Here is a 26,569-nt window from a genome sequence, read left to right as displayed (position 1 = left end):
GTCGGCATCTGCAAATTTACTTTACACAAAATCGTTGACATGCCATGATGGTAGATGAACACTACAGCACAATATAAGCTGAGCTGGAATTACAATTGGTGAGTAGAAATGAATAATATTTTAAAACATGCCTATCAGACATGAGAATAATCATTGATCCGGCCAATAGTTTGAAGGAAAGATGTTTACATTTGTTACATTTGTGCATACAGGTATGAATTGACTTTCTAATACACTACATTATTGTACAGTAACTTGTTCAAAGGCAAAGTAAGAATTTGGGCTTGTAAAAAAAATTATTCCTGTGATTGGACCCCCCCCCCCCCTTTTTGGAAGATCAATGCATGATTTGAAAAAGGTACATATAAACTATGGTTTAAATCCCCTCTTTTAAAAAGGGCTGGATACACACCTGTGTATTGCCTAAACCATTGTGTGTATTCACAATGGTTTGGTTGGGGGGGGGGGGGGGGGGCTATTACCAGACCTAACCCCCTGATGGAGTAACCCTAGTCCAAATAATTATGACGTCTGGCAAGGCTATTTTATTTTTTTCTGGGACGCCTTCCTACGACGACGTTGTAGGAAGGCGTCCCAGAATTTTTTTTAAATAGCCTTGCCAAACGTCATAATTATTTGGACTAGAGTAACCCTACATATTCATATGTATTGTATGTTTAATAATGAATTGATAACTGTCACGTCCTAAAATTTGCATGAAATATTTGTCACTGGATTTTTTATAACTAATAACCAACCAATCTTCACATGTATGTTACAATGATGATGTACCTATTTATATAGCCACTGGTGGGTGATGTACAATAATTATAATTTATCACATATTTGTTATGAATACCTTCAAGGTTTGGGTTTGCATATGCAATAACCTCTAAATTGCCTGGGGCAAAAAAAAAAGAGTATATTAGTATTGTGCCCTGATTCCAAATGATGTGACAGCATTGCGTCCTTAACGACAATTTTTTACACTTTTGTGATAAGAAATTTAAGATAATTTACCAGGCATGTTTCATTAAATTGCAGGCGCGGATCCAGAGGGGGGGTTCCAGGGGTTGGAACCCTTTCTTTTTTTGAGGATCAATGCATTTGAATTGGGACATGTAATTGGAACCCCCCTTTGTCCTGGTTTTCAAAATGGCTGGACTCGCCCGTGAATTGTTATCAATGATTTGTTTTGCTCTACATTTTGTAGAACTTAAATATAACATGTTATAATCTATGCATACCATTGCTTTGTCATGTATGTAGTAATATTCTACAAATTCTATTTTGAAATAAAAAAGTATCATTAAAAGAATTTGTTGAATTATTATTACTACAAATATCACAAATCAAAAACATGTAGTTACTGCAAATTCAGAAATTATTGCTTGCATTTATTATTGCGAATTTTTCATTTTAGACTTAAATGCGATTTTAATTTTTACGATTTTGTGAAAAATCCTGTTTAATTCATATAAAATATCACAAAATGCGCGTTTAAATTATTGCGTTTAAAACTCAGTCGCATTTTTCGCAATAATAAAAACCTCACATTAATTTCTGAATTGACAGTAGTATATAAAATAGTATTAATGCTATTTACTTATTTAATTTTATACATGTTATAGAAGTCGCATGTAATACAAGTTATAAATACTTAATTCTTAATGTATATTTTTTTTGTAGATAAGATATCACATTGGTTTGAGCATGATTCCCAGCAAGATTATGAAGGGGCATATATATCATATATACATAGGAAATATATAGTGTCACTAAATTACTCTCATACGGTACCTCACTTCTGTAGCTGTAAATTGCGAAACGGTGGATTCATTCATAATTTTGAGTTACTTATTGCAATTGGAAATAACGTTGATAAAGCTAACAGCATTATGCCATGATGTTGATGGGATGTTGTGATTGGACAAAAAGGAAATTGTGAATTGAACAAATAGCAAACTTGAAATTCATAGGAAAAAAGTAGGAAATTGGAATAATGAAAATTCATAGTTTCAGTGATTATCTTACAATCATCATGATCATTGTCAATACTACGAGTGCATCATCATGATCATATATATCTGAATTCACCTTGGATAATTACTAGTATTCATTTAAAATAAGAATTTGGATATAATAAGAATTTCTATGCTGACGTTGCTACTGTTGGCTTCATGTACCACCTGCAGGGAGTGTTAAACCTTTTTGACCTTTCGTGAGGGTCTGTTATGGTCCGTCACTATTGGTTAGTGTCATATATGCATGATTATGGAAGTTTCACCAACCTAGACAAGCTTTACAGCCCTGGCACGGTTGTTGGTTGGACTTAGAGTCAAATGACAGCTTGCTGTATACATTTGTAGTTCAAATAGTCTGAATGAATCTACATGTATGTTGACAATCTTCTATATTACTGTTCATTCTGAAACTGGCATTTTATACTAGTACATGTAGTAGTCGAACATATTAAACAATACATGTATCATTTTATTTTGTGAAATTGTCTCGCCTTACATGAAAGTCATGAAAGTTGGTTGTATATATGCAAGAAATAAACCTAACCATGTTAACATTGTATTAAACTGAAAAAACCTAAATCACTTAAATTATCCATGAAATAAAATTAAGGTCGGGTCAACCTAACCTGATAGACAAGTAGACCTTGCAAGGTACTCATATACAATAAAATGTAACCAATTAAATGTAATAAAATGTAACAGTATATTTTACACTCATTCACTGAACCACACATCCAGCTCTTTTAGCTTTTATAAATGTAAAGCTCTATTAAAAATAGCTTACGTCACATCATCACCCCAAGACTGTAATTGGATACATTTTATTGTATATGAGTACCTTGCAAGGTCTACTTGTCTATCATGTTAGGTTGACCTGACCTTAATTTTATTTCATGGATAATTTAAGTGATTTAGGTTATTTCAGTTTAATACAATGTTAACATGGTTAGGTTTGTTTCTCAGATACTTCGTAATGAAATTAGAGACTGGAAATGGGGAATGTGCCAAGACAACAACCCGACTACAGAGCAGACAACAGCAGAAGGTCATCAATGTTTGAATTGTTTCTCAGAAGCTGTAAGCTACATTGAACATGTTGGAAACAAACATAATTTCATTTTGCCTAAGGAGATATGGTATCAGGGGTGAATCCAGCCATTTAAAAAAAGGGGGGGGGTTCCAAACCTAATACAAAAGGGGGGAGGGGGTCCAACTATATGTCCCCATTCCATGATCGTCAAAAAAAGAGAGGTTTCAACCCCCTGAACCCTCCCCCTGGATCCACCACTGGGTATGAATTTTGATAAGACGACTTTCATAACTTAAACTATAAACCATGTAGACCAAGTGATTTTCTTTTTAGTCACTATATAATAGGTCACTGCACACCCTTTAGCAAAGACCAAAAACTTAAACTTCATAATGATCACCCTATAAATGGCTCTGCTTGGAAAGAGCTAGGCTTCTAACAGAGTTAATGTAAAAAATTCAGACGAGAAACCCAACAGTGATGACAACTTGATGTATATTAGTATACATGAGCTACAAACAAACAAATATGTGATAAACAGCAATCAACAAAAACACTACAGACAAAAAATTAAGGGGAGACTATTTAAATATAAAAAAGAAGATGTGGTATGGCTAAAGGTATTACTCCCTGATGTGACACCTCCAGGTATTCAATTGATATCCTGTCGGACTTGCAAGTTCATGCATCATTTCACTTCTGTCAGTGTACACGACCGAAAACTTGAATCTTTATATTTTAAACTTTCAGGTGCATAGGTAATTATTTGATAATATACATCTCTGTCCTGCGTGTCCGATAGTGATACACCAGTCATTACTGTTTATAAATAACATTTCTGGTGTAAAGAATATTATTCATAAAAATTTAAATAATTCCAAAAAAGAGATTTGATAAAATAAAAATTTGCTTACACATTTTTTCCAATGGTAAATTTGGGGAAATGTAAGTACTCGTTGTCAAAAGTGAAGGCCAGTTTGAAACATACAAGAAAAATTTATTTAACAAAAATATACGCACTTAACGACCATTCTTTTATACGCCTTGATAGAAAGTTACGGAACTATAGATAGTTGCAATTTAAAATTATATACATTTTTACATTGAACATAAGAAAGAAATAAAATTCAGAATGGAAATGGGGAATGTATCGAAGAGGAAGCGGAAGGTCACCAACAGGTCTTCAATGCAATGTAACGAGAAATTCCCGCTCCTGGAGGTGTCCTTTAGCTGGCCCCTAAACAAATATATACAAGTTCAGTGATAATGAACACCATACTTATTTCCAAATTGTACACAAGAAACTAAAATTTAATAATACAAGACTAACAAAGACCAGAGGCTTCTGACTTGGGACAGGCGCAAAAAATGCGGCGGGGTTAAACATGTTTATGAGATCTCAACCCTCCCCCTATACCTCTAGCCAATGTAGTAAAGTAAACGCATAACAATACGTACATGTAAAATTCAATTCAAGAAAAGTCCGAGTCTGATGTCAGAATATGTAACCAAAGAAAATAATCAAAATGACAATTAAACATAAATAAACATGCATTTTGCCCCCTCCCTTTTTGGAAAAAAAAATGGTTGCTTATATAGGGAATCACTGAACCGTGACTGGAGCGGGCCCCCTCTTAGGTCAGTCAGTGGGTCTTCACTTACGAAAATTCCTGGATCCGCCACTGAGCATGTTATCATGGGATGTCGATGGACTATCTTATACCAAAAGAAGAAGAAGAGAACCAATTTGATTTAAAAACAGGTCGATATTTAACCTGCTGTGGTTCGTCGAAGTAATGGACAAAGTAAAATCACAGATTTCTATTTAAATAAAATTGTTCTCGAACAAAGAAAGGAATTCGTCATCACAATTGTTGGGTATAATGTATTATAATGTGAACATCGTTTTGAAGTACTGTATGCCAAATTTTCTGTTCCGACATGCACGTTAATATATATATGCTACTGGACGTCCCAAGAGAATTTTCAGTTCCGACATGCATGTTATCAAGAGATGTGAATATTTTCTTGGAAAAGTATTCAGTAACAAAGTTTCAAATTAATATCGGGATTTATTTTCTTGGTATATTCAGTAACAGCAAAAAGAATAACTTGACTGCTTGTCCGCTAAATTGGGCTGTTCTTGCCAGATAAAAGACTTATAGTTATATAACTCGGAAAAATTTTAATTTATATTTTTTTTATTTTTTATTTTCATCACTAGATAGCTGAAATTTATTGGGAAACTTCTTGCCAGATAAAAGACTTATAGTTATATAACTCGAAAAACTTTTAATTTGTATTTTTTTTATTTTTTATTTTCATCACTAGATAGCTGAAATTTATTGGGAAACTTGCATTTCGGGCATATTATTTGCTTCTAATCAGCTCGAATTAAAGAGTTTTATAAACTTTTTCAAATGTTGAATACGCAACCAAATCTCCAAGTATTATTTATGTTTCTGGTAAAGGCGTTTCATTGGGTATTAGTTTGAGGTAGGCGTGGTTTCGGAAACATTCCTCCAATCAGACCTATTTGACATACATGTGTGCGCTGATGCGTGTACACTGGCTATTGTAACGGCACGTGTGACTGTCTCATATCGAAATCTGTCGAGCGTGACCAATGTTTATTGTAGTTTTTTGGCATGTGGTCAAATTATTTGACATACAAGTTTTAAAGGCTGAAACTTAAATTTGCATTTTGAAAGATTATTTTCGGAAGTGGTCCCTATATACTATTCTAAAGTGTTAGAGAAAAAAACAAGACTTTAAAGGAAAGATACATATCAACGGAGAATATAACCTGAGAAAACTATACTAGTCTACTAACATAATAGTCAAAGATATAAAACATGTATTATAAGGCTCTGATATTAAATTTAACGTGTTCTGGAAAAAATATATGGGTGCGATTATTTGAATTACCTGATAAAGGCATCTCGATTACAATTGACAAAATATAATTGCACGAATTTTTAATGGATCGCTGACCTTTAATTCTAGAAGTGACTTATGACTGTTATAAACATGCAGAGACAATTCTATGCATTATGGTTTAAGTTTACAATGAACACACTATAGTTATACATTTTCCTTTTAAATATCAAATAGACAATCACCTTTCGGACAGACTTGCTTTTTCTTTCTTTTCGTAAAAATTATCATTCGTTCATTTAGAGACCTACATTACAAGTTATATATGTCTCTGGTTTATATATTTGATTACTTCAAAAATGCTTCAAAATACTATGAGCCTGTATTGGGGTCCCAACCGAGCACAAAAAAAAAGGGTCGAGTTCCAACTATATGTCCCCGTTCAAATGCATTGATAGTCTTAAAAGTTTATGACTCAACGGTTTCCTCCAACAATATGGTTTGATAAATTTCTTTCGAAGTTCATTATACTTTTCACATACTAAAATAAAATGATATTCATCTTCAATTACTTGTTTATCACACATATTACAAAATCTCGGATATGTCTCAATATTATAAAATCGACAAGTTTCTATATTCAAACAGTGAGCAGATATATGCGGTATTTACAAATGAATGGTTTTATAAATATAATTTACAGCATGAGCTAGATAAAATTGTTGGGGTCAAATACATCTATGCAACATACATTTAGGCGAGTCTTAAAAAAATAGTACATTTCACTATTAAAGCTACCGTTTAATCTATCTTTGAATTCAAATTAAAACAAATTCACTTTTTTTACACCCTGATGTAACCGTATTTTTAAAGCGTTGTCATCCGTATCAATAAATTGTTTAATAAAATTGAAGTGCATGAGTATTATTAACGTCTAGGATAAGTGTGAGATTTCTCTGTTGATGGGAATAAACAAAATTTAGCTGAATTTGTATTATTTAAATTAATGAAAAGGCAAGCTAGTGTGTGTTTGAAATGATATTGTTGAAATGGATTTATAGCATGAAAAATGTGTGTAACCTATTTTACGTTGACTTGGACTGCGAATTTGAAAATAATATATTTGTGAAATCACATTCCACAAGATGACATATTATAAATTTATGTGTGGTATGCGTATGAATTTTCGGATCTATTTTAGTCTATTGTTTAACAATAGAATAAACTAGTTATGCAAATTAGTAAGGTATATAATAGATAGAAAACGGGTTTTTAAGTTTATCGAAGGCTGGGCGGTGACCACTCGACTTGCAGACAATTTTTTTAGATGTCCGATTCAGAGCTAGACCTCGACGATAGAGAATTAACCAAGTCTCCTGACAAGTCAATTGAAGCTTTACGTTCTGCTGCTGAACCAACAAAGAGAAAAGGTAATTCAGAGCAAGATAGGGCACCTGAAGTTTCAAACGCAGATTTGTTTTCTTTGATGACAACTTATTTCAATAATAAACTTTCCGGTATAGAGAAGAATTTCTCAGATACTACAGAGACGTTAGTAAAGAGAGCAAAGAAGGCAGAGAATACCTTTAAATTTAAGGGGAATCAGTTACAATTTGAGCTTAACTCTGACATTCAAGACAGTATAAGCACGGCAATAGGCTTCATTGAGAAGAATCGACCTAAAAAGGCAGTTAGGGTTTTAGAAGATTCGTCTGTCCAGCTCAAGAAGAGAAATAAATTAATTAGAATCGCGGATAAGTCCGAGGGCGGTTGGAGAACGGTGAATGAATACCTTTCAGATGAAGTGGTCAGTGACTCGGAAGACGAGAAAAGAATACGCGCCGCAGATAACAGGGCAGTTAAAAAGATCAAAGCAGAGAAAACAGATAAACGCAGCAGTAGAAAGCGTCCGGCAGAAGCATCTGGTTCAACAGCTCAAATGGCACATAATGGTACAGGTGGTTCTGATGCTACATTTCGCCTGCAACCCTTTCGAGGGGGCTTGGCCGCCAGCGGCCAAAGTTTCGGCAACCAAAATAGCTTCAAGACCTCAGACGTCTGTTACAACTGTGGCATGCAAGGGCACTGGGCAAGAGACTGCAGGAAGGGAAAGGCAAGGACAGGACCTTCCAGAGGATCTTCTTCTTAAAGATCATAACAGTGACATTTTCAAGGTACAAGATTATGATATTGTTGAAACATTTTATGAATATGAAAATTGTAATTCTGATATTTATGTTAAAGGTCGTTTGAAAAAATCTATTAACTTTTGGAAACAAATTAATGCTTCAGATTTCATTTTGAATGTTATTACAGATGGTTACAAAATTCTTTTGCTTAACGAGCCTGAAGAAATATTCTTAAGAAATAACAAATCAGCATTTGATAACAATGAATTTGTCTCGAAAGCTATTTTAGATTTAATGAAAGGGGGCTTGATACGAGAGGTATCGAGTAGACCGCACGTGGTTAATCCTTTGACCGTCTCGACTGCGAAAAATAAACACAGGTTAATTTTAGATTTACGACATGTAAACAAACAGGTAGTCGATAGCAAGATTAAATTTGAAGATTGGAAAGTAGTTAAACAGTATTTATCTTCTAATTGTTTCGGATTCGTTTTTGATAAGAAATCAGGATATCATCATATTGATATTTTTAACGAACATCAGAAATATTTAGGTTTCTCCTGGAAATTAGGAGGTGTAACAAAGTTTTTCGTTTTTACTGTACTTCCTTTTGGTTTGAAATCTAGCGGATATATCTTTACTAAAGTAGTTAGACCTTTAGTAAAACATTGGCGAAAGAAAGGAATCAAAGTCGTTGTTTATTTAGATGACGGGTTCGGTTTAGCCGATAATGAAAACACATGTAAAATGCATTCTGATATAGTAAAGTCAGATCTTATATCATCGGGGTTCGTACCAAACAGAGATAAATGTCACTGGACACCAACACAAACATTAGAGTGGTTAGGTTTTATATGGAATTTAGACATATGTAAACTAGATATCCCAGATAGAAAAAAGAATGATTTAATTGACTTAGTTAATGTTATACTTAACAGTTCCTTCAAAATGAAAGTAAGATTGTTAGCAAAAGCAGCTGGTAAAATCATTGCTTTTACGCCTGCTTTAGGTCACATTACACAGATCATGTCGAGAGGTTTATTTGAAGTTATAAATTTAAGACAAGATTGGAACCAATCTATTAATATAAATCATTGTAACGCTTGTATCAGAGATCTGATATTTTGGAGAGATAGCATTTGTAAGTTAGAACCAGTTTCTTTGTTAGGATTGGATTCTGAATTTTACATATTTACAGATGCAAGCAATACAGGGGCTGCTGGATATATTGATAATCTAAAACAGATTATGCATAAATCTTGGTCTGACGATGAGAAATTAAAGAGCTCCACTTGGAGGGAAGTCAAAGCAATAGAGTTGTCTATATTAAGTTTTGCACGTTTGCTTAAACATTGCACGGTATCGTTTTATACAGATAATCAAAACGCTGTAACAATAGTTCACAAGGGTAGTAAAGTACCAGAATTACAGTCTTTAGCTTTATCAATATACGATTGTTGTCGTAAAAATGATATTACTATTTTTGTTAACTGGATTCCAAGGGAACACAATGAACAAGCAGACATGTTAAGTAGAATTGTCGATATTGACGACTGGCGTATTTCAGATGAATTTTTCACATTCTTGAATGATTTATGGGGTCCATTTTCAGTGGATAGGTTTGCTAGCTTTGAAAATACGAAATTACAAAAGTTTAATTCTTTGTATTGGAACCCAGGTTCTTTATGCGTCGACGCTTTCACGTGCGACTGGTCCGGTGGGAACAACTGGCTAGTACCTCCAGTAACTGAGGTTAGCAGAGTTATAAATCATTTAGTAAAATGTAAAGCTAAAGGAACTTTGATAGTTCCGAATTGGCCTTCATCGCCATTTTGGCCGTTGATTTTTGACACTGGTCTAAAATATAGAAAGTACATAATTGATGTGCTTCAGTTCAACGAACCAGAGAGAATTTTCGAATCTGGAAATAATTTGAAATCTGTTTTTGTGAGAGGAGATTTCAAAGGATCTGTATTAGCTATTTTGTTAGACGCTTCATATTGTTAATATTAAGTCTTTTTATTTACAGAATTGTTTTTACTATATGAATATTGATGTAATATGTGATTGTTGGAAGTCACTGGACGTTATACTCTTTGGTCACTGGACTAAATCTTTTAGTAATACTGTATGGTCACTGGACCTGATTGATATGCTTTGATTCAGGTAAATATGTTATGTAATAGAATTTTTATCTTTTTACAAAAAGATTGTAATTACTGTATATCTATTTTTAGAACATTTTTTCGACTGGATTCTGGTCACAGTTAAGTACGGTTAAGCACACAGAACTCAGATTACTTTACTCAAATCTAAATGCAACTGTCTTAGATTCGAGGGCCAAGACAACTGTTACAAAATATATTAGAGGTTTCAAACGTTTTCTAAAGTGGACACAAAAATACAAAGAGATAACTTCAGTACTTCCGTGTAATAAACTTTATGTGGGTTTATACTTGCAACATTTGATAGAGTCATCCGAAGGTTTTAGTTCAGTAGATACAGCATTTTATAGCATAAAATGGGCTCATCGTATTGCTGGCGTAACTGATCCATGCGAATCTGAACTAGTCAAGAGTATACTAGAAGGTGCTAAGAGAATACTATCTCGTCCGAAAAAGAAAAAAGAACCAGTTGACTCGAATTCGATGATTAAACTGTTTGATAAATATCAAGATCGTAATTCACTAAAAGAAGTGCGTTTATTGTTAATGTGTTCGTTAATGTATACAGGATTTTTGCGTTTCAATGAGTTATGCAACATCACAGCTAAAGACATAGTTTTTCATACTTCGCATGTCAACATTTTTATTCGTAAGAGCAAAACAGATTGTTATAGACATGGTAATATTGTTGTAATTTCTAGATTAGATAGTTCTTACTGTCCTGTAAAGCTTTTGCAAAGTTATCTAGTTTTAGCTAAGATTGAGAATAATTCTGAATTCTTTATATTTCGTGCATTGTCTTTTTTCAAGAAAACTAATTCTTTTATATTGAGAAGTAAAAATGTAAAAATTTCGTATACTCGAGCAAGAGAGTTAGTCAAAGAGGCCTTATCACAAATCGGTTTGAATGTAAACAAATTTGGTTTACACAGTTTCAGAGCAGGCGGTGCCACAGCGGCCGCTAAACATGATATACCAGATAGACTTTTTAAAATACACGGAAGATGGAAATCTGATTTAGCTAAAGATGGTTACGTATCAGATAGTTTAGAAAAACGATTATCAGTTTCTAAGAATTTAGGTTTATAACATTTTCACTGACTGCTTTCTTTGTACGTCGAAATGGTCACCGTGCCTGTTAGTATCAGAACTATTCTTGTCTTATTTATATACATATATACAATATGAGTTAGTTAAGAACAGAAATTAGAAGCAGAGTTGTACAAGAAAAATAGAGCAAGTTAGCACATAAATATGTTATGTTCGTTTGAACATCGTGAATTAAGAACATAAATAAATTTATGTGTGGTACGCGTATGAATTTTCGGATCTATTTTAGTCTATTGTTTAACAATAGAATAAACTAGTTATGCAAATTAGTAAGGTATATAATAGATAGAAAACGGGTTTTTAAGTTTATCGAAGGCTGGGCGGTGACCACTCGACTTGCAGACAATTTTTTTTTTGTGTATTGTTAAATGTGTATATACAGTATACTGATTTGTAATGTTTATTTTATAGATTTGATATGATGAAGTGTTTACGCAGAGATGTTTAGGACATTATTGTTTGATGAAATGAAATGAAAAGACATTTATAGAAAATTGATTACTAGTAGATTGTGAATTATGATGAATAAATAGAAATGGTCACCGTGCCTGTTAGTATCAGAACTATTCTTGTCTTATTTATATACATATATACAATATGAGTTAGTTAAGAACAGAAATTAGAAGCAGAGTTGTACAAGAAAAATAGAGCAAGTTAGCACATAAATATGTTATGTTCGTTTGAACATCGTGAATTAAGAACATAATTGTAAGTACGTTATACTCTATAACCTTTTATTATAATTATAGTGTCTTTGAAATGCATTTTATAGCGGACTATGCGGTATGGGCTTTGCTCATTGTTGACGGCCGTACGGTGACATATAGTTGTTAATGTCTGTAATTTTGGTTTCTTTTGGACAGTTGTCTCATTCGCAATCATACCACATCTTCTATTTTATATTTATATAGCTATTACTTGCAACTGCCATGTGTACATGTTCCAGACTCGTGTCGCTGAAAATTGTCTCCTTTCAAGTTTGAAAATAGGTGGAAAAAAGCCACACCCACTTATAAGATATATACATGCTCTGACTGTTGCATTTTGAACAAACGAGTGAACGTCCAGCGCCATGTAGAACAAAATAGTTTCAACATTCATTTATCATTATCATGATCTTGACCTGCATGGATATATGCATTTAACTTGCATCTTTACGGTTAAACAAACCGGTTATTGATGGCTGCACAATTTTTTTTAACCTCAGACAAAACATGAAATTAACTGTTCAGGAAAATTGAAGTCCATCTAGTAGTAAAATACGGAAAAATGAAAATAAATATATGCAAAATGTTCCCCTGGATACTGTGTTTTGGACATAAAGAAGCCAATATCCCAATTTTCCGAAATTCCATTATGTTTGACAACGATTTTGATGTAAAACAAAACTTTAACCACAGACTGAACCTAAATGCTGAATTAGTCGGCGTGAATGCTGACGACGGAACCTTTATTTTTTACCATGTGGTAATTAACATAATTTGGAACGAAAAAAAAAAATAAAAGTTTTAAAGAGCAAAAAATTGATAAAAAAATAATGAATGAGTAAATAAGTAAATAAATTAAAAGTTAATTACAGTTGGGTACGAATCAATTTGCGCCAATTGCAGTTTTGAAAAGGTATTAATTGCGCCACTCTCTTTTAATTTGATGGTATTAATTGCGCCAATTAATTGGGTTTGTGGGCGCATGACATTTGCGCCGATTTTGAAAACTTTCATTATTTCATTTGCGCCGATTTCATTTTTTCATTTGCGCCGATTTTATATTTGTTCCTAATTGGATTTACAGGTAAGTTACAGGTAAAATTGAGAATGGAAATGGAGAATGTGTCAAAGAGACAACAACCCGACCAAAGAAAAAAACAACAGCAGCAGGTCACCAACAGGTCTTCAATGTTGCGAGAAATTCCCGCATCCGGAGGCGTCCTTCAGCTGGCCCCTAAACAAATGTATACTAGTTCAGTGATAATGAACGCCATACTAATTTCCAAATTGTACACAAGAAACCAAAATTAAAATAATACAAGACTAAAAAAGGCCAGAGGCTCCTGACTTGGGACATGTGGAACTCTTGGTTTAATAGCTCCCTTATGAGAAAATGCGAACTCTAGAAATGCCCCCACCAGTACGTATGCCAGACAAATTTCACTGAATAGTGGATGCTATTGGTGTTGTTACAAACAGAGACATATGATAGTATTATGTCTCTGTTACAAACAAAGATGATGACTTTGTATTGTGTAACGATCCAGAAAGCGGGATAATTTTATTAGGATGCGAAGCTAATTTAAAATTTGAAATTTTTGTCTACAATTTCAGAGGAAGTTTTTGCTGGTATCTATAAAATTTGTCCAAAATATTTCAAACAACTTTATACTATACATGCATGGCTTCATAGGACATTATATATGTGTCTATTCTCAACTACAAATACCAGCCTTTAGTTCAATGATGTACAGAGACATTTTAAGGTGTAACTGTGTATATATATACAAGTGAACGTTTTAATTCAGCATACTTTTTGTTATTAAAATGGCTTTAACTCCGCCAGTCGGTAAACTGCCGATCCCAAGCCCGGATAAAGAAGGAGTGAAGTCAATCATTTAGTTATTTTATATAAATAAAAAAAAAATTGGCGCAATTAGATGATTATTTTATTGGCGCAAATGATACCTATAGTTTTGAAAATTAAGTGGCGCCAAAGAAGTATTGGCGCAATTAAGTTGTGGCGCAAATAGATATCGCCCGAAATAATAGCTTAAACCCTTTCAAACTATTCTAGTAATCTCTCCATGCCGTATGGCATAGGTTATGATTAGCCCTCGGGGAAAAACAGTCAAATGAATGGGGAGAGATCCGTTTGCGCCAAAAATGCGTCCTTTTGCGCCACAACTTATTTTCTCAAATGCTACGTTTGCGCCACATGTTTTAAAATTAGATGGTTTCATTTGCGCCAAAAATAAAACATACGATTGCGCCAGTTAAAAGAAAATTACTTCCTTACTTCATTATTCGGACTTGGAACCGGTAGTGTAACACGGCACATGTTTCCTTTTCTGAAAAATATGTTTTTATTACTGCTACTGCATGTGTACTTCCCAATTTAATGTATGTAGTAGCTTTAAACTTCTTTTTTTTGTCTAAAAACACAAACATTAAAGGATGAAATCCATAAAATAGTTAATAATAGTTCATAATAATAATAAAGCCCATACGCATGGTAGGAACAAAGCTCTGTGTCATCAACATTTGTGGCTAAAACATAAAGAGCAAAAACTTCTATTTTCTATATTGGCATATCTTTGTTAAGCATTAAATTTTATTCTCTCTCTGTAAATTGACTGTCTAATGCTGCTTAAGTCATTTAATTCTCTTCAGAAACTCGTCTTTACGGTGAAATATCTTCTAACATGTGATATCTGAATGGATAATTATTACAAGTACGTGTATTCCCGACAAACAATGAAAATTACCAAATTCGTTCATTACATGTAAATGAATGCATTTTGTAAAAACATTAAATCTGTATTTATATAACTGTACAAATCACCCATGCAGAAACATATATACACATGGAAAAAAGTATTGCAACACCTTGATTTTCTAAAACATGAAAAATAAGTCTCTTATTTTTGGATGGAATATGATAAAATATTTGTAAAATAATATTGAAACGTAGTTAATGATAACATTGGAAGCAAGCAAGCAATCCATGGTAAAAAAGACAATTAAAGGGCACATATTTATCTTTCGTCTGACAGCACGTATACACCACAGTTATCATAAATTATATAAACATATATAAAAAAAAAAAAAAAATAACACTATTTTTGTAAGACAAAACAGAGAAAAGAACTGATAAGTGCGGGTATTCCATGCGCCTTGCCTCCTTTATGTTTCGATATTTTAGAAATTATTTATTCTTTTATCTATTATAACACGTGAAAACTACACCGGTGAGTTCCATATATGTCTTCAACTTACAGCTGGTCCTAAAAATGCATGAAATATTTGCCACTGGACTTTCAACAACCAACAATCAATCACACTACAACTTAAAGTATATATAGTAGTGAAATACAAAATGAATATTATAATGATACAATTAGCAAAATAAAGAGAATACAAATACACACTACTTTATTTAACTGACACAATTTAAAGGAATACTCTCTAAACTATATAAGTAGAGAAGCGAAAAGTTTCTTTTGAATACTTCCGAACAGTTCATTTTTTTTTGCTCAATTTAAAAACTTGAAAACATAAGCATGTATATTAAAAACTGACGATCAGACATCACTAATACGTGTATACACACATTCATTAATTCTTTATTAACGTTTAGCCCTACGGCACCTTTCTATTAAGAATGATGATGAGAGTAATTGTTATATATAATAGGCATGTACTTTCTTACGTTACGGATCATTGATTTTGTTACCTGTTGACCCGGTTGATTACTAGCACGTGCCATCGAACTCGACCATTTTAACTAAAACAGATTTTGTTTAAGTTAACGCCATATGTATACTAAGTACAATATACCTGTCATATGGATTAGAAAATAAATATTATACGGTGATACTTTAACACTGTCCCGACAGAGACTGAATGAATGCAGTATGATGATCAGGTTTCGGGATCCGAGAAGTCTTTTGTCGAATTTTCGGATGTCGGGAATATTTTTTTCCAACTTAAATAGAGTAAATCGCACTAAATTAATAAACATGCAAACAAAAAGCAACAGCTTCAACGGTTAACTAGGACATATATCAACTGAAAACGAATTAAAGCAAATGTCATACATAAAACAAAAATATGCATGTGTTAATTTGCCTCCGGTGCATTTCTGTGGATCCTTAACTTTTTTTAGGTTACGTTTAGGATTTTCCGTTACTAATCTTTAAATACGAAAAACATTTTCACCGGTGTTCACAACATTTTAAGGTTGATGGCATACATTCTGGTGTGTATACAATTAACATACGTCCTTGCATTTAATTACCAATATATATTTATATAAACTAACATTTATTAAAAAATAAACAACGTATATAGACGAATAATTTATTAGTTCCTCGACAAAACAAGAAAAGAAATAAAGAATCAACAGAAGATTTAATTTTTCTTTTTAATTAATCAAAATATACTTCAAACAAATCCTAATATAAAAAAAAAACATATATACAAATTAATCTAAAATGCATTATCGAGTAGAAGGGGCGCAACTCGTGTTATTAAACCGGTATACTAAACGGATCTAAACAGGGTCTGAACATGTTGAACGTAATTTTGTATCCATGGTCTGTTTTGGTCTGACACGGTCTTAACGGGTCTAAACAACCCGCTAGACGATTCAGTCTTTTCCGTCTTGACATGTCTTAACGAACTGATTTACCTGATGAGGCTGTCGATTTGAACGGCGACTTAACGATCTGAAATATCGTGATGAATTTCTCTAGCGGTAAATCCAGTCAATCAAGATGTGATCAGACCAAAATGACCGTTTCAGACTAAAATCGTGCTACTAGTGTCATTAGTGGCAGGAACTTAAATTGTAAACAATTAATAATAAACAGCTTAGCCATGACCGCATGATACGCTCGTCGCTTTTTCCAAATAAAGGTAAATAACTTCTCAATGTCATATCAAAATTCATAAACAACTAAAGTGAGGTTAACGTAATAGATATAAACCAGTTACCAAAATTTCATGATATAAACTGCTCAAAGCATTGTCCGAAAACTTGGAAATCCCCCCTTTTTAATGAATAAAATCACATAATAACTTTTCAATGTCTAAAAGCTCAAGTCAATAGATATAAATAATTCACCAAAGATTCATGAAAACTGCAGAAAGCATTTTGAGTTTAATTGTTGGAAATATGTAAAAAAAACAAACTTTGTTAATGAATAAACCCCCCAATGGCCATAACTCGGAACACGTAAAATCTAAAAATTATAAAACTCGAAAGGGAGCCTATGTCAATAGATATAAACTATTAACCAAAGTTTCTTGCAACTTGTCCGAAAACTGGAAAATCCCACTTTTTAATGAAAAAAAAACCCCTCAAAACTCGGTAATTTGAAATCTAAAATTTATAAAAAATGAAAGGCAGCTCACGTCAAAAAATATAAATAATTCACCAATGGAAAGTTTCATGAAAACTGCAGAAAGCATGTTTGAGTTTAATTGTTCGAAATATGGAATAAAGACCTTTGTTAATGAATAAACCCCCCATAACTCGGAACAAGTAAAATATAAAATTTATAAAACTTGAAAGGGCGCTCATGTCAATAGATATAAACTATTCACCGAAGTATTTTGCAAATTGGTGAAAGTGTTTTTGATTTATTGTCTGAAAACTGGAAAATCCCAATTTTTTAATGAAAAAACAACCCTCAAAACTCGGTAACTTGAAATCTTAAATTTATAATATAAGATATAAACAATTCACCAAAGTTTCGTGCGAATTGGTTCAAGCGTTTCTGAGTTATTGTCCGACAAGTTGACGACGGACAGATGAACGGACGGACGGACAACGGTATACCATAATACGTCCCGTAAACGGGCGTATAACAATAGAAATATAAAACTTCTAGTTATTCAACATAGTATATAACAAAACAAATAAATAAAAGTGCCAGTGAGCTGGTGCGTTTGGACCTTCTTCGACGCATGCAATGTATTGATGTACACATGTAATGTAACATCTGTATTGTATACTGAAAAGGCTATATTGACAGTTGCTGCACAGCAGATGATCAATCTCACAATAAAGAAAACATTCACAGAATTGTGTTTTGAAAAATGCGATACAGATATGTCATAGCTTCTAACCAAATCATGTGTTTGTCGACCTATAAAAACAATGACTTCAAATTAACAACATTTTCCTGGTATACAGAACACTGCATCCAAATAAACTCAAGCCCTGAACTATTGCATCATCTGGTTGCATTCATAATGCAGGTACTGGTTCAACTGGTGTAATGGAAAGATTTACAGTTGGAAATTTGAAAATGGTGGGGAAAAGCTCATACCAGCACTACATTTCTTGTTTGAGGTTTGTTGTGACTTTGAATTAATTGTCTTATATTGGCTAATATTCATTATTGCTATCAATAGGATTTGGAAAAAAAAATTTGTTTTTTTCGTTGAATGGATTGTGTCTGTATCGAAAAGACAAGGCAGTATACTGAGAGCAATGAAGATAATTTTTTAGTATTTAAATTCAATACATACCACTTTTCCATGACTCATAATTACACAGATAAAGGAATGATAATCCTTTGACTTCTCTGTTAAGTATGTTCTGGCAATTTCTTGGAAATAATCCTGTATTTCAAACTTTGTCATATCTCTTGTTGTACATATCACCTGATACTTTAGTTCTTCTTTAAAGAAATTTGTGAGATTCTTGCAATCCACATCAGAACCTTGAAAACAATTACAAATCATGATAAACATAAATAATTCAAAAAGACCATGATATCGATTTATAAACTGATAAAGATCAAAATGCATAATAACTTCTACAGGCATGCTTGAGAGGTGCGGGAAAAATAAAACGAAATGCATCACAGTACAACTAAAAACACCAAACATCATGAATATATATATTGATCATTGAACAAAAATTTGAGGTCAAGATCAGTTGAAAGCCATAAGACAAACATGCACATCATACATACAATCATTATAATAAAATACATCACTGGGAGCAGCTTGATACGAGCGCAGATGACGAACCCTGAACAGTTTGGACAACATTTTCATTAAGGTAAAACACAACATTTAAGGTAAAAATAGCTCTGAATTTGGATTTTTGATTGAATATTTGACACAGCATAGGTTTGTGGGAGATAAATTTGGTAAAAAAAGTAAAACATTTGAAACCGGACATTTATGGTCCAATTTCCAAAATCTAAATACATGGTTACAATCAGAATATCAAGGAACCACACAAGTTAATTTTTTTATGAAATCAACCAAAATTTTATTCTAAGACCCTAATGACATCATTGTGGACCAATTTTATAACGGAGCCCAAAATCCAAAATATTAATACACGGTTAGAGTCAGCATTTCAAAGAACACTATACATTCATTTTTTGTTGAAATCAAACAAAATTTAATTTTGGATGATTTGGACAAACTTGAAAACTGGGCCCAAAATCAAAAATACAAATAATGTTTATTAAAAGACAATATAAGCTGAGTTTTAAAAAAAGTTTGCATCATAAAAAAAAATGAATAATATATAGCATTAAGAAAATTGGTTTATACAGAATAATAAACAAACCTACCACAAAATTCTTCAAGAAAATAAAAGAACAGTTCCAATATTCCATGCGTTGCACATATTTTATCTATCAAAGGTACAAGGCCAAAAAAACAGACGGACTCCTGGTATTTCTATGTCCTCCCAACGCGTTGCACGAGGGACACAAATAATTTCAAAAACATCATTTGTCATTAATACAATGTTCAATAAATTGGGAATGTGTTAATCAGACACAGATGATGCTCCCGCTTGCATATAGCAATATAAAGGAACATAACTCAAGAAAGTTAAAGGTGATTTAGCCACAATTCGTACTAGATCTGAGTTTTGTTGTAATTAGCATTGTGTATAAGTGTCATAACATTTGTTGAGGCAAATTTAAGTAAGAGAACGGAAACAAAAAATTCAGCAATTTTTCCATTTGTAAAGGGGCATAACTCTAGAAAATTCATTATAAACTTTCCTTCATTCTTTTTAATGTGCAATTTCTATTATATGGTTATTAAGATGTTACATGTAGATATTATTTAAAATATCTCATAATGTAGAGTAAATTTCAAACTACATGTATATCTATACATAATTTCTTCTCTAAAATTAGATGTTACTGCTGATTTCCATCTATGACTCAATCTAAATATTCGATTAATTGCGAAGTACATTTCCAAATTTAGATTATGATTTAATATTACCGGGAACCATCGATAATTTCGTTTCATTCAAAACTTCCTGTTTCAAATTTCGTTTTTGTATTTCTTCGAGTAATCTAACGAAGATGATTAAGTCGACACATTCTGCTGCTCTATGAGGACAATATCATTTAACGAGAGTAGAGATTGATAACAAGAAGGGCATGAAATATTCGAGTTACGAGTAAAACACCTTGTCATTGAACGCAAATTGCGGTATAGTCACAAGTGAATCGAAAACCGTGTTTTTTTCTTTATTTATTGTTCACACAATGACTTTGTGTCAGGAAATTTGGACTGTGAATGATACCCAGAGCGCAAGAATCGTAGAACAAATTGGTACAAAACACATGACATGATTAAAGGACACAAGCACGAACTTGTTTGATTTATGGCCTTATATTGAGAAAAAAGTCGACAAACACGCCGCTGATTTTAATTATAACAAGCCCTTATATTTACCCATGGCTGTTGTTTTTGTTGACAAACAGCAAACACCAACTGTAACTGTCCTAATACCCTCAATTTAGTCACTAAACAACTACTACTTTTTGAAGGTCATGTTTTGCATCATATTAATTACTTTCAACACTGAGTTTACATTTTATTCCGTACTCATAATACTTGTGTTGCATACAATTTTACCAATACATTTTATTGGTTTTATGGGGACTACGAATCATTGCTTAGAAAGCAAAATAAATTTGGTGTAGGTATAGTCCAACTAAAGAGAGCATTTCTCTTCTTTTTGATATATACTATAAATAGGTTTCTAAAGCGGCAATTACATGTATAACAGTGGTTGTCAATCAGGGATTTTTATTTTAAAGTTTAAAAAATAGTGTAGGATTTTTTATACAGCCTGTATAAACATTAGACAAGCTGGTTTTGCACTAGCATATACCCCGCGGTATGAAGAACTCGTGACAAGGGTTTCATATGAAATAAAATTTAAAAAATAAAATCCTCCCACCCGCCCCATTTTTTTCAAAAATTTGGATGAAAATCTACTAATTAATTTTAGTTGGCCTAACCAAAACTAAACATTCATGGTTGACCAATGAACAATAAAATGAGGTCAAGGTCAGATGAACCATGCCAAGCAGACATGTATAACTTACAATAAATCTATGCATTAAATATAGTTGACCTTATGCTTATAGTATCTAAGAAAGAAACTTAACCATGAAAACTTAACATTGACCAATGAACCACCAAAGTGAGGTCAAGGTCAGATGAAACCTGCCAGCCATACCTATACAGCTTACAATCTATAGCTGACCTATTGCTTATAGTTTAAGAAAAACAAACCAAAACACAAAAACTTTACTATAATCACTAAACCATGAAAATGAGGTCAAGGTGAGATGACACCTGCCAGTTGTACATACCCTTCCATACACCAAATATACTAGACCTATTGCTTATAGTATCTGAGATATGGACTTGACCACCTAAACTTAACCTTGTTCACTGATCAATGAAATGAGGTAAAAGTCAAGTGAAAACTGTCTGATAGGCATGAGGACCTTGCAAGGTACAAACACTAGTAGCACGATTTCAGTCTGAAACGGTCATTTTGGTCTGATCACATCTTGATTGACTGAATTTACTGCTAGAAAAATTCGTCAAGATATTTAAGATCGTTTAGTCGCCGTTCAGATCGATAGCCTCATCAGGTAAATCAGTTCGTTAAGACATGTCAAGACGGAAAAGACTGAATAGTCTAGCGGGTTGTTTAGACCCGTTAAGACCGTGTCAGACCAAAACAGACCATGGATACAAAATTACGTTCAAAATGTTCAGACCCTGTTTAGATCCGTTCAGTATACCGGTTTCATAACACGAGTTGCGCCCCTTCTACTCGATAATGCATTTTAGATTAATATGTATATATGTTTTTTTAATATTGGGATTTGTTTGAAGTATATTTTGATTAATTAAAAAAAAATTAAATCTTCTGTTGATTCTTTATTTCTTTTCTTGTTTTGTCGAGGAACTAATAAATTATTCGTCTATATATGTTGTTTATTTTTTTATAAATGTTAGTTTATATAAATATATATTGGTAATTAAATGCAAGGACGTATGTTAATTGTATACACACCAGAATGTATGCCATAAACCTTAAAATGTTGTGAAGACCGGTGAAAATATTTTTCGTATTTAAAGATTAGTAACGGAAAATCCTAAACGTAACCTAAAAAAGTTAAGGATCCACAGAAATGCAGCGGATGTAAATTAACACATGCATATTTTTGTTAAATATGTATGACATTTGCTTTAATTCGTTTTCTGTTGATATATGTCCTAGTTAACCGTTGAAGCTGTTGCTTTTTGTTTGCATATTTAATTTTTTTAGTGCGATTTACTCTATTTAAGTTGGAAAAAAATATTCCCGACATCCGGAAATTCGAAAAAAGACTTCTCGGATCCCGAAACCTGATCATCATACTGCATTCATTCAGTCTCTGTCGGGACGGTGTTAAAGTATCACCGTATAGAAATTTTCATTCAAACAATGTATCCTTATAATATTTATTTTCTTATCCATATGATAGGTATATTGTACTTAGTATATATATACATATGGCGTTAATTCAAACAAAATCTGTTTTAGTTAAAATGGTCGGGTTCGATGGCACGTGCTAGTAATCAACCGGGTCAACAGGTAACAAAATCAATGATCCGTAACGTAAGAAAGTTCATGCCTATTATATATATTACAATTACTCCCATCATCATTCTTAATAGAAAGGTGCCGTAGGGCTAAACGTAAATAAAGAATTAATGAATTTGTGTATACACGTATTAGTGATGTCTGGTCGTCAGTTTTTAATATACATGCTTATGTTTTCAAGTTTTTAAATTGAGCAAAAAACATGAACTGTTAGGAAGCCGTTTGTTAAGTATTCAAAAGAAACTTTTCGCTTCTCTACTTATATAGTTTAGAGAGTATTCCTTTAAATTGTGACAGTTAAATAAAGAAAGTTGTATTTGTATTCTATTTATTTTGCTAATTGTATCATTATAATATACATTTTGTATTTCACTACTATTTATACTATAAGTTGTAGTGTGATTGATTGTTGGTTGTTTAAAGTCCAGTGGCAAATATTTCATGCATTTTCAGGACCAGCTGTAAGTTAAAGACATATATGGAACTCACCGGTGTATTTTTCACGTGTTAAAATAGATAAAAGAATAATTAATTTCTAAAATATCGAAACATAAAGGAGGCAAGGCGCATGGCTTACCCGCAATTATCAGTTCTTTTCTCTGTTTTGTCTTTAAAAAATAATGCTATTTTTTTTTTTTATATGTTTATATAATTTACGAAAACTGCGGTGTATACGTGCTGTCAGACGAAAGATAAATGTGTGCCCTTTGATATTCGTCACCAATTTGTCAATTTTTACATAGATGACAAACACGGTTTTCTCTCTTGTTTCAATAGGCAATTTGTTATTGGTCGTTCGAAATCGGCAAAGAACAACGGCGTCTTTAAAGTTCAAAATGTTAAAATATTCCTCAAATTCCCAGTTTTTCTTAAAAATTTTGTAGGTAATATCTTTTGGCGAATTTTGAATTCATGAATTTCAATTCTGAAGAAACTGGTCTAACAGTCTTTGCTTTATTACAGTTTTTAACAAATCTTTATCTATAAAATTTTGTAGAGAATGAAGGATGCAAGTCCAAGCTTTGAATTAAAATGGTCATTAAATAGACACACAAATAAAAGAACAAGTGTATAAGTGTTGGAATGACATATACAATATATCACAATGTGCATTGTCGAAGAAGTTAAATTTGATTTTACTTTGGTAACTGGACAAAATTAAAGAGAGGCAGCCCAATCTTTTCTCCTTTTTATTACGAGTACAAATAAACTGTTCTTAGTTATTTCGTAAAGCATTTCCTTAAAATAATAAAATCGCGCACGATCTAACAAATACTCACATTGCAGTGTACTATACTGCTTTCGATACAAATTATATCAAATTATAGAGCAGTCTAACGGCTCCAACTCAAAATTTGAACCCTTCTATGTTGGGGGTTGGGTCTACCATTTAGTTTGAAAGCTCCAATCATACAAGCTGTTTCACCCTTTTTTTGTGATGATTGGGAATTTGCATTAAGCCGTTGGTCACGTGCCGAGTGGCACACGCTGATTTAAAAGTCATTTAATTTCACAATTACTATAGCTATTGATACCATATATTTGGATTATATACTAATATTCTCTTATATCCATGTTCCCTGGGGCCTTAAAACGTCGTTTCAGTGAGAGCCATTAGTGCTAAAACTTTCTTCTTAGTGTACTAAGAAATGTTTTAAAGATTAAAGCCTGTATTATATACTAACAACTACCAAAGGCTGATAATTATGGCATCGAATCATTTGTCACTCATACACAAAATATTCACACTGTCGTTTGCTAAATATGGACTATGGTATATAAAAGCGACGTTATCGTAAAGATAGATATAAGAAGATGTGCATTGCATATGTGGCATGCGTAGATGTACAATAATTGGCTGTTTGGCAACAAAATAGTTCCATGTTTTTAAAATCAAAGATTTTGGCATCTTCGCTAGCCAAAGGTTACGATCCACTCTGGAGAGCGGGCGTTGATCGTGACCCTTAGCTAACAAAGATGAGGTTTTGGATGTCTTCGATTTCACCGTACCTGGTGAAAAAATGTCCCTGACCTTACCGAACGTTGACTTATTATACGAGCTAACCACTATCACACGTACAGTTCTTACAAGCATGGCCCGTGTTATTACTTATAATGCCATACAGCTAGTTTTGTTTTATCTACAATTATGTATCTTGTATTCGTTATTTTTTTTATCTATTTAGTTATTGCTTGACCCACTCAGAGTTCTATGTCGCGAAAAAGCTTTCCCTGAACTAGTCTATTGGGAAAACTTTTAGGTATGTTGGTACTAAATGTTCTTCAACTTCGTACTTTATTTGGCTTCCTTTGATTTTTTTATTCGGGCGCCGTGACTAATGAGTCTTTTTTTTTTAGACTTAACGCACGTCTGCCGCGCGAAAATATATGATGAGTTTATATACCTTTGTGTCAATAGAGAGAAAATTCTTTGATTAAAACACACTTGGGAATAGCAAGACAGTTTTCCAAAAGAGTAGTGGGAACTTTACTGGTTTTTTTTTATTATATACTAGTATATTTCTGATAGTTTTCCCGACCTCTCCACCTATTTTCAAACTGGAAAGGAGACCTCTTTCAGCGGCATGAGTCTGGAACATGTACACATGGCAGTTGCAAGTAATAGCTATATAAATAAAAAAGAGAAGATGTGGTATGATTGCGAATGAGACAACTGGCCACAAGAAACCAAATTTACACAAATTTTCACAACTATATGTCACCGTACGGCCATCAACAATGAGCAAAGCCCATACCGCATAGTCAGCTATAAAATGAATTTCAAAGATACTATAATTAGAATAAAAGGTTATAGAGTATAACGTACTTACAAAATATGTCATCTTGTAGAATGTGATTTCACAAATATATTATTTTCAAATTCGCAGTCCAAGTCAACGTAAAATCGGTTACACACATTTTTCATGCTATAAATCCATTTCAACAATAACATTTCAAACACAAACTAGCTTGCCTTTTCATTAATTTAAATAACACAAATTCAGCTAAATTTTGTTTATTCCCATCAACAGAGAAATCTCACACTTATCCTAGACGTTAATAATACTCATGCACTTCAATTTTATTAAACAATTTATTGATACGGATGACAACGCTTTAAAAATACGGTTACATCAGGGTGTAAAAATGTGAATTTGTTTTAATTTGAATTCAAAGATAGATTCAACGGTAGCTTTAATACTGAAATGTACTATTTTTTGAAAACTCGCCTAGATATATGTTGCATAGATGTATTTGACCCCAACAATTTTATTTAAATCATGCTGTAAATTATATTTATAAAACTATTCATTTGTAAATACCGCATATATCTGCTCACTGTTTGAATATAGAAACTTGTCGATTTTATAATATTGAGACATATCCGAGATTTAGTAATATCTGTGATAAACAAGTAATTGAAGATGGATATCATTTTATTTTAGTATGTGAAAAGTATAATGAACTTCGAAAGAAATTTATCAAATTATATTGTTGGAGGAAACCGTCGAATCATAAACTTTAACGACGATCAATGCATTTGAATGGGGACATATAGTTGGAACTCGCCCCTTT

General features: G+C 32.7%; 1 protein-coding gene across 1 annotated transcript in view; it reads right to left on the bottom strand.

Moving 5' to 3' along the window:
* Window positions 1–18,558: 18,558 nt before the first annotated feature.
* The window catches only part of LOC134691505 (uncharacterized), a 60,079-nt gene continuing 52,068 nt past the window's right edge, over window positions 18,559–26,569 (bottom strand). Inside the window, exon 11 of the mRNA XM_063552042.1 lies at window positions 18,559–18,776. Coding sequence (XP_063408112.1) covers window positions 18,559–18,776 — 218 coding nt within the window. The remainder of the gene's footprint in view (window positions 18,777–26,569) is intronic.

This window comes from Mytilus trossulus, chromosome 11 (genome assembly GCF_036588685.1).
Source record: "Mytilus trossulus isolate FHL-02 chromosome 11, PNRI_Mtr1.1.1.hap1, whole genome shotgun sequence".
NCBI classification, from domain to species: Eukaryota; Metazoa; Mollusca; class Bivalvia; order Mytilida; family Mytilidae; genus Mytilus; species Mytilus trossulus.
The sequence above is the reverse complement of the archived record's forward strand: the minus strand, read 5'-3'. Positions and strand labels throughout refer to the sequence as shown.